Raw genomic sequence first — 10,674 nt, forward strand, 5'->3', positions numbered from 1 at the left:
GAGCTGAAGGGTCAGAAGAGCTGCTGCCTGGGTTTGAGGATGGACCACTTTTAAGATTATTAGCCCAGGTATCCTAGGTTCCTAACCTCTTTGAACCTTAGCTTTCTCATCTGGAATACAGAGATAATAATAACATGTTATATATGCTACTATATAATATATGTAATATATATGATAATATACAATATTTTATATGCATTTATATAATATGCATACATAAATATACACTACCTACCTCAAAAAATGGTTTTGAATATTTAAATACTTTCTGCAACCTGTGAGTACTGTGTACCTGTACATTTTTACAATATTACAAATGTATTTTTTCTTTTTTAACCAATCTTAAAGTGTTACAGAAATGCTAGTTTTTGTTATTATTAGGACCAGCATATTAGACGTATAAAAGTTCATATAGAAGTGATGAATCTTATTTAAGGACTCGAAAAATTTAATATACGTTAAGATATAGTGGGGCCCCCCTTGGTCTCCTTTTACTTTGTAGATTGTTCTGCTAGATCCTGATCTGGGAATTACAAACTTACCCTGCATAACTTTTCTCAGTCCATTTTTATTGACCCTTTTCCAGTCATTCCAGAATTATTAGATCTTTGGGTAGGTGTGAATGCTAATCAATAAGGTCTTTCCCTTCAGCCATATGGAGAGTGGCACTTGAGGAGAAAAGCCATTAGCAGCATCTTCAAAGGAGTTCTCCTGCCACCTTCATGAGTTTGCTTCTCCAATCCTGCTTATTCCTTCCTTTTCCACCTGGGACCATACCAAATAAAGCCATCTTGAATAGATCACTTATTAGGATTTCATGGTGTCTTTAATGAGTATCCTCGCAAGCAGTAGGTCAATAACTAGACAATATTCTGTTTAGCTTCCTAAAGGCATGCTCTCACTGACTTCATCTTTAATATTCTGTTGTACAGTGATTCAGTTTGTATTGTGTACAGTTCTATAGTGATTCAGTTTGAAAAAAAATTTGAAGTGTTTTGTATCTTTCACAAATCAAAATGTTGAAAACATCATGTTAATTCATATCCTTTCTATCATGGCCTACCTGTTTTAAGTCTTCCTAGAATTCATTCCAAATAAGTGTTTCTTCAGATTAACTTAACATTGTTATTTTTATCAAATAATATGAGCTTTATAACTTGATATATTTCCATTTTTACTTAGCTGCCAGAACGCTTAAAGGTAAATTCCATGCTTAACTATAGTAGTCCTTTCATATATGTTGTTCAGTAAATTTATTTCTTGGATCTATACATTGATTTTTGTTTTTATTTTTAATTGTTTCATTTTTCATGAGCTTTACCTTTATATTCTCCCTCAAAGTTTTTGGAAAATGAGTAGGGTTAGACATAGTGTTTAGTAATTTTGGTAAGGTAAAAAGCAGTTTTCTAGATAATAATTGATTGTATAATGTACTCCAAATTCAGATGCTACTCTTTATTATTTACTATTTTTCATACTATATATATTTACTGTTTCAATACTATACTCTTCCCCTCTCACGTAAGTAGTTAGATGAGAGATTCGAGGAGATAGAGCGTTTATTAAGTACTCACTCTGTGCCAGGCTCTCTTGCTAAGCTCTGGGAATAACAATACAGGCAAAGATAAAACTGGTCCCTGTTTTCAAGGAGCTTATGTTCTGATGGGAGGAGACAGCACATGCAAAGGCTGGTGTGGGAGCAGCCATATGTGGGGCAGAGTCCTTGACCGTGAACTGAAACAGGTGAGGAGAGAGCATGGCCAGCATGGCTGTTTCCTCCACTGGAGATTCCAGGAAAGAATTTAGCAGGCAGAGGAGGAAGAAGAGTCTGGCTAGTGAGAAGCAGATGAGCTTGTTCTTATTGGGTAGCCCTTCTTGATCCTTAATGTAATCATTGAGATTAACATGGAATAAAGAGGGCTGACAGAGCCCAGTTCCATGGAACGTCACTGGAGACGTAAACAGCTAACTCTGAATCATTGAAAATTTACTTGTCATTTCTTTATTTTGTTTTATGGTTCATCTAAAATCTTTTCACCTGCTTATGTTTAATAGGGCCAGAACTAAGATAGTTTACTCTGTCTATAGTCGAAAAACCCCTAAAGAAGTCAGAGACAAGCTGTTGAAGCTGTATGTGAATTATTACATCTTAGAAGAGGCTTGGTGTGTGGTGAGGACTAAGTGAGTATGCATGTGGTCTCTTTTTGAAAACTAAATTGAGTCTTTGTGTTGACAGAGTTTCCTATTCAGTTTTTTGAAAGTTATTATTCCACATTAAATTAGTTGTGACAGTATTATTCCCAGGTATCCCTAGGTGAACACAATCCATTTACATGATGGCAGACATCATCCAGGTAGGTACAGTTTCTAGTTGTCTTATCTGCATTTTTAGTAGCCTAACTTTTCCTTTCCATTTTACATTTAAAGTTATGATTTGTAGGAAGGGTTCCCTTGAGAGGACATGCTGCTGCCCCAGCTCTAAGCACTTTTTAGTAGGAAAATGTCCCTAATTAAAACAAAGAGTTCTAGGCTGTTTGCTCCTTATGTGGCACCTGTAGATTATAGAGAAAGGGGGTAGACCAAGACCATGTGCTTGGAAATGGAGTTTAGTATCCTTAGCCCTAAAGATCTCTCCATGTTTGTCTTAGGATTTGATGAGAACTATTTACCAAAATCCTTAAGCCAAGAATGCATTTCCCTTTGTGGATAGTTGTTTTTTAATAAAGATCCAGAGTATTATACACAGAATGTACTTCATTTGTACACAGGAAAAATAACAAACAAGGGCTACATTTTCCTCATTTGTATTCAAATGAATATAAAAAATAAAGACAAACTGTGTTTGTAGAACTCTAACTCTCAGGGACCTGTAACATCATAAAGCCATAACCATCAGCCTTCTAGGAGTGGATCCCAGGGATAAAACAAGATGAGGTTTAGAGGATGTGGATTGAAGAAAATGCAAAGGTAGCAACATTCTCTAGTCTTTCCACTTACAGAAGATTCTTATTAGAATTCGTCATCCACTCAGAACCTGCCCCTTGAGAGTACTGGGCCTGTAGTCAAGAAGATGGGTTCAAATCCAGCTAAAGACACACTTTGTGACCCTGAGCAGGCTGTTTAACCCCCTGCCTTAGTGTTCTCATCTGTAAAACAGGGATCGTTTGTTGTGAGGATAAAATAAGACACTATTTATGAAACTCGTTGAAAACCGTTAATGTATATGTACACACATGTATATAATGTATGATGTATATAAGTACTGTATGAATTCTGGCCGTTGCTGTTATCCCTTATTCCCTGCATCATTGATTGGACATGGTTAGGATAGGAAGTAGAACTGATTTGCTTTAGAGTTCTGGGAAACTAAGCTTAGTGCTAGAAAATGGGCCAAGAAAAGATCTGAGGGCATTGAGCCAACCTTAGGTAATCTCGAGTCTTATGGACTCCTAGGAACTAAGGCAGTTTGACTTACTTTATTTATTTTTAGAATTAGCTTGGGGAGGAGGCATAGTTGATAGAACACTGATCAATCTGGTTCAGCTGTAAGATGGGAACAGGAATAGTAGGAAAGCTTTAAAATCTAGAGGATTGATTTTACATTTGGTCCTGGAGATTACAGGGAACCACTGAAGTTGATTGAATAGGTCTGTCATGGTCAGACCTGCACTTTGATGACTTAATGAAGGATGAACGGGAGTGGGAAGAGACTTGAGGCAGGGAGAATTGCCGGCAAGGGCCTGCTCCATGGTGGTTGTCATGCCAGAGGAGAGAAGGGGACAAATATGAGAGAGAGAGAAAGTAGAAACATTTAATAGAATTTGACACCTAAGTGGAGAGGTGAGGATAAGATCTGGTTTGTAAGTCTGGGTGACTTGGAGGATGGTTGCATCCTCCAGAGTAACAGAGAAGTTTGGAAGGAGAGGGAGGGTTTAGGGAGAAAGATAATGAATTCAGTTGGAGGTATCTTGAGTCTCAAGATTTCTTTGGGATATCCAGTTTGATTGTAGATGGTCTTCTCAAGGAGTTATCCACAAAAGGGAGGCAAGATAGAGGTTGAGAGCCAGTAGAAGTGGATAGAGCCAAATGAGGGATTTTTGAGAATGGTGGAAACATGAACATGTTTGTGGAAAATAGGGAAGCATTGAGAAGAAAAGAGTGAGTGGGGATGATAGAGGGGGGTATCTGTTAGAGAAGATGAGATGGAATGGGCCTTGGCAAGGAGAAAAGCCACCTCTCCTCCTGAGATGGCATGAAGGAAGTCATCTCAGTGATGTGAGATGAAGGAAGAGGGAAGAAGGAGCTCTCAGTAAATGGCTTGTTTTTTCCATGAAATATGAAAGTTTCCAGTATAGATATTTCCATGAAATGCCCTGTTGGCTGAGAGAATGGGACCAGGGCACGAGTGGGGAACTTGAGGCTTCCAGGTACTGAATTCAGACTTCATAGAACAAATTCCCTTTATCAAAGGATTCAGTCAGAGGGCTGCACTTGAGGACCTAGAGGGTCACGTGAGGGCTTGAGGCCCCAGGTTCCCCAACCTGGACCAGGGGAGCTGTTTGAGAAGGGGTAGAAAGGTTTAGAAAAGCTGCAGTGGCGAGTGGGATAGTGAGCTGGTCAGAGAAGTGTCCTTTCACAGTGAGGATGCAGCTGAGATGATGTAACCTAACTTTGTCAAGCACCCAGTCAGCATGGTTTTCTGTTTTTTTCCATCTTCATTGAGTAGCAGTAAATAAAAGTAAAAGCCACAATAAAAGTCCCCACATTAGTTGGGACTAATCCAAGGCTGAGACTTGGGCTGAGCAAGATCCTTGATAGCACGAAGGGATCAGGGGTACTTGAGAAGAGAGGGGAGAGGAAATTTGAGCTGATTATCCACGGGGGGTCAGGATGGAGAAGGAAGAAGAGTATAGCCTGTGTAAGGGCAGAAACAGAGGAGCCAAGGCCATTGCATGTCCTGCTGAGGGTAAAGGATTCTTTCTGCCTTTAAGAAACTTCAAATTCTACTGTCCCCAGAATATGTCCTTGGCACCTCATTAGTTTGTACTCTTACATATGATTTCTTGGCATTCGATTGCTCGGAACATAAAGCCAATTGAAACCTCATTCTTACTTTTCTATCTCTCAGGCCACTAAAAGTGGCCTGGTTTAGTGCCTCAGGTTTAGAGGGTGACAACATATAAAACCAAATCAGTACCTCATGAAGAAAGTGATTTTTTTCTTTCTATCGTTTTTATTCAACCTTTACTACAATCATCAGGACATTGCCCATTATTTGAGTAAATGGTACATGTGAGTAAATATACTTAAATTCCACCTTATTCCTATTAAATGTTGGTTAAGACAATTTTTAAAAAGCAGATTTTTTTTTAAGCAAGCATTTTTGTTTTATTGAAATAAGCCCCTTAAAAATAATTGATCATTTGTATTTTTTAAGATTTTGGTGTGTATTTTTCACATGTGTAACAACTATTCTCCTAGGCCTGGTTGCAGTATGCTTGAAATCTGGGATGTGGAAGACCCTACGAACGCTGCCAAGCCTTCTTTGTGTAGTATCCTCGTTAAAGATGGCAGGCCTTACTTCACCTCCGTGTTCCAAAACAGCATGTACAGAGTCTTCAAAGTGAACTAGGGAGGGAGTGGCCTCATCGAGTGCACAGTTGACAGTGTCAGAAATGGTCATTGGTCTGTTCCCTGACAGTGGGATTATTTGAAAGAAAATCATAAGATGTTATTGGAAGTGCTTTTAAGAAAGAAAACATTTTATTCAATCATTTAATTCATTCTGATTAAAGGTAAAATATTCATGTTTCACATTGCAGAGTCAGTCCTTGTTAAGTAAAAACTAATTTGTGACAAAAACTTATTGTGCGAGTGGTTATATACTTTAAAAATACTCTTCTTAACATTTCTGAGGATTGCTGTCTCCAAGAAGAACTGAAGCAGTATAAGTCTAGAATGTAAGTTCTTTTTTGACCAAATAAATTGCTTTGGATTTTCTTAAATAAATTTCAGAGTTTTTGCTTCGTTGCAGACCCTAGGGGCCCGGGACAGCAGCACTGCTCAGTGTTGTTTGGCATTTCCGTGTCGCTTGACTCCTGATACTGATCATATGGGAGTTACCTCTGTGAGGAACATCATTTTTGTAGCCACGTTTCTGTGAAGTTTGGTTTTCCTTTTTAAAGTGACCAAGAAGAATCTCACATAGATTTGAACAACTTTTCATCATTTTGAATTAGTTTTTAAAACACCTTTATTCACATTAGAGTGAATCTCTTCAAACATCTGTGAGTAGTTATAGATGTTAAGTTAAAGAGTTTATAATCTATAATCAAAAACTACACATAAGTGTTTATTAAATATTTTCCCCATTAATATCCAAGTAGATTTGAAACATGACTAAATCAGGGGTGGGGAAAACAAATTATAAGGAAAAAAGAGGAGTCAACAAAATTCACCGAATAGTCTTTTCTTTTTGCTTACATTTCTGGATATTGGACATAGCCAAAAGGTAGGCATTTTGCTAAGACTGTATCTTGTTGTACATCATATTCCACCCTACCCCCCCATTTCATACTACACATTTGTGTTTGGTTTCTAATGGAAGCACAACTTTTATGTATCGTTCCCCTTCTCCACAAAAACAACAACAAAAAATGCCCTATTTTAAGCAGCTTTTGGACCTTTGAGTCCTGACATGATTATATAAGAAGTTTCTCTTTTCACTCCCCTCAGCTACTTGTTAAACAGGCACTCTCTGTAACATTTTGATATACATCCCTGCTTCTAATTCTTATTTATCTTGCTCTTTTTTCCTGGCCCAAAACATTTTTGATGGTAATAAGATACAATTTCATAGATGAATTAACTTACAATGTGTAGGAAGAATAACAAATATTTCACTGGTTCCCCAAACGCTTCTAGTTGTAACTAGAATTTTAACATAATATTAAAAGAGTGCCATAAAAGCAACTCTACATTTTAGATATTTAACTTTGAAAAATTACACTTCTGGCTTGAATGTCAGAGCAGAGGAGTAAATGAAGTATCACTTTGGTATTTATTAAACTAAGTCAGAAAAAGCCCTCAAAGGGTAAAGAAAAGTTTTTGAGATATCGTTAAAATTAGGAAAGAATGGAAGGATGTATTTGCAAGACTGTAACGGCACAAGGTGGAATGAATTCATATGGATTTGGCATCAGTCATTTTGCTATGTATGTTGAATAAGAAGAAAATCTGAAGTTTCGGTGTTGTTCCCATTTTTCCCCTCTACCCTTGACTAATGAAGTAGAGCTGTGAGGCAACACTGAGGGTAAGGCAGGGCTGAGCAGAGGATCTTGAAGGATGGGGAGACTTAGGCACGTTTTAAGGCCACAGAAAAGGAGCAAGTTGGTAGAGAGGTTTGAGATTCTTCGTAGCTGTGAGGCAAACAGTAGCCTCCTTTCAGCTTCAATCTATCAGCTAAAGGAACTGAGAGAAGTTACTTTCCTACTCTAGTCTTACCCATTCTTCAGAGGTCATGTAAAAAGCCTCCCCTTACATGAAGCCTTCCCAGATCGAGCATTTTCTGAGAGGTATGGGACCAGGAGTATGGGAAGATTGCACACACTGTTGAACACAGTTGATGAGTTGATTGGTTTTATGGGGATGGGAATGAATGATTGCAGAAGCAGCCAGCTGGAAGAGCCGGTGCACCTGTAAAGAAGGTAGTCTTAGCAAGGAGAAGAATCACCTCTGTCAGAGATCGAAGGGGAGGGGAGAGAGTGGGACGGACTTCAAGGTCTTCAGAGATTGAGAACGAGGAAGAGGGAACTCGGATTGAACGGCCTCAACTTTCGGTCAAGGTAAACAATGTCTTTTATGATTCTGTTATTTTGTAAAATAAAAATCTCTTACTGAGATTGGGGATAAAGGGCTATGGGGGGCTTTGAAGGAAAAGGGAGTGGTGAGATAGGGCAGTGATTAGGAATCAAAAGACTGCCTTGCTCGAGTGGAGGACCAGGTGAGGTTATTAGACCAATTAAGAGACCATGTTAGTGTTTTAGGCAGAAGTTGATGAGTTCCTGAATTAGGTGGTGGCTGTAAATAGAGAAAAGGGCAGCTAGCCTGGAGTCAGGAAAATGGGAGTTCAAATGTGACCTTAGACACTTAGTAACTCTATGACTATAGCTCTATGACCCTGGGCAAGTCACTTAACTTTCCCTCATTTTTCTCATTTGTAAAATAATCTGGAAAAGGAATACTTGCCAAAAAAACAAACAAACCCAAATGGGGTCACGAAAAGTTGGACATGACTGAAATGACTGAACAGTAAGAACATAAGTGGAGAGAATGGGACAGATAGAAAAGATGTTGTAGAGATAGAATCCACAAGACTTGGCAACTCATGGGGTATTTGGGGGCTGAGGGAGAGATAAGAATTGGTGATGACTGCAGCTAAATTGTGGCAGTGAGTAGAATGATGGGCTTGGAGTCAGGAAGACCTGGGTTCAGATTTGACCCTAAGCCCTTACTTTGTGATCTGGGAAAGGTACTTAATCGCTGTGGGTCTCAGTTTCCTCATCCATAAAATGAGAATTAGAGTAATATCTTTCTCCCAGAGTTCTTGTGAAGATAAAATGAGATATATTTGTGAAGCATTTTGCAACCTTAAAATACTATATCAACGCTAGCTATTATTTTTACCGTGAGATCGTGAATCTGAGGGACTAGAAGACGGGTCCTGCCCTCGACAGAAACAAGGAAGGTGACGAAAGCAGTGATCTTGAGAAAGATAATGTGTCCAGTTGTGCACTTTCTGAACAAGAGCTTTATGAGATGCATCCGTGAGGGAACTAGGGATGCAGAATTGAAGCCCAGAGGAGAAATTGGGGTAGGTATGCACATGAAGCTCCCACAGAGAAAATACAAAGAGAAATGAGAAGAGGGGCTAGAGCAGCCAAAATAGACAAAGCATGCCTTATATGCATACATTGGTATATATGTATGTGTATGGATAGGCTGTACTCAAAGTCTTTGTGTAGTTTTAGGGTTAGGTCACGTCTGTGGCCACATGCCTTGCTCCTTTGTTGCATCTGTCTTGTTATCTTTTGTTATTTCTTTCTTGCTTTTAGATGAAGGAGATTGCTTAGGGAACTATGACCTTGTGAGGACCTTTGAAAGGTCAGGAAGCAAGCCACCAGAACACCAGGATATGGAGTCCATGCTGGAATTTGCCAGAAGCCAGACAGAGAGAAAAGCAGTGTCATCTGCTAGACTCAGCCCAGAAGGAGCAGAGAAGTGGCCTCACCCATTCACCAGCCATTCAGTGTTGGCATGTGATCTTGGTGAAAAATGGTAGAAAGTGCATTAAGGACATTGTGCATGTTCCATATTTCCTGGGTTTTATTTTAGTATAAGAATGGCATAGTGCTAATACCATTCTAAAGTGAGTAGAAATGCATAGTTTTTAATGTTTATTTGCAATTTGCGAGTGCCATCTGCTGGTCACCTGACATTAAGACATCTCTATCTCCTACAAACAAAAAGAGAACAGGGGCTGGCATTTTGCACCTATTCAGTAAATAATTGTACTGTTAATCTAGAGCTCCAGGGAAGGAGACTGTATTGTATGTGACATATTCAAGTTTGTTCAAGTGACAAAATGAAAGTAATTTGAGTTCAGGGAATCAGGATTGTAGTTGGTGAGTTGGTAGTGTTTTTGATTGCGTAGATAATGAGCACAAAGCACTAAGTTCCTGCGTAGCTGTGATCTGAATTATCCTGCATAATGAGGCAATACTTTTTTTAAAAAATTACTTTCCTACTTGCATTACTCAGGTAGTGTTGATTTTCTGACATTGGCTGTGGAAGTAGTTGCTTGGAGTCAGTAACTGATTTTTTGATTCATAGACTGTACAGTTGCTGTGAGTCTCTGAAGTCATCTAGTCCAGGCCCCTTCTTAAAGAAAAAGGAAATGAGACTGAGAGTAGCGAAGCCTCTTGGGTAAGGACACACAACATGATGAGGTTAGTCAACAAGACCTCATCCGTCTGTTCAGTGCTCGCTCATCCAACGCTTTCAGAGAATGGATAGAATAAGAAGACCCAAGGTCTAGGAATTGTCTGTTACCCTAGGAGGAGCATACAGCTGAATGGACTTGATGTTTTTTGCCTAGTGGTTAATTGCAACTCTTTTAGAATCCCCAGCAATACTTGAATGCTTCAAGGCAGTTTTGCTGTGTCTGATGAACTCACTACTGAATCCCCATTTGGGGGTTGCTTCTTTCCACCAAATCATTTCCGATTAAAGGAAATATGTGTCAGGCATTGGGAAGATAGATTTTCATGCTACAGTTTCTAACTGAAAGGGCCCTATTCCACATGAAATAACTCTTTTCTCTTAGGCCATGCAGGTCATGGCTAGATATGCAGAGATGACCTCACAAGCAAGGCTACAAAAGGCTAAAAGAGGAGATGGTTAAGTTTTCAGTATGAGCACATCCACATCCACCTCAGAAATTGGCAAATGCAACAAATCAGGACTTGCTTTATTGGTTTATTGATTGCCTAGACTTAAAAAAGTGATGGGAAAAAGTTAATGTAGATTCAACTGACACAAGAGTGTCATGCACGTACTGGTTGTTAAACACTTTCCAGCCACCCCTCTGGCTCTAGGTCTATCCCAGAAGAGATT

General features: G+C 39.1%; 1 protein-coding gene across 1 annotated transcript in view; it reads left to right on the forward strand.

The window, feature by feature from the left end:
• Window positions 1–9,427, forward strand: part of LOC140497666 (protein C-mannosyl-transferase DPY19L1-like) — a 160,764-nt gene extending 151,337 nt beyond the window's left edge. The window contains exons 21-23 of the mRNA XM_072598859.1: window positions 2,056–2,181; window positions 5,482–8,872; window positions 9,114–9,427. Coding sequence (XP_072454960.1) covers window positions 2,056–2,181; window positions 5,482–5,632 — 277 coding nt within the window. The 3' untranslated portion in view covers window positions 5,633–8,872; window positions 9,114–9,427. The remainder of the gene's footprint in view (window positions 1–2,055; window positions 2,182–5,481; window positions 8,873–9,113) is intronic.
• Window positions 9,428–10,674: the final 1,247 nt, after the last annotated feature.

This window comes from Notamacropus eugenii, chromosome 3, assembly GCF_028372415.1.
Source record: "Notamacropus eugenii isolate mMacEug1 chromosome 3, mMacEug1.pri_v2, whole genome shotgun sequence".
NCBI lineage: Eukaryota > Metazoa > Chordata > Mammalia > Diprotodontia > Macropodidae > Notamacropus > Notamacropus eugenii.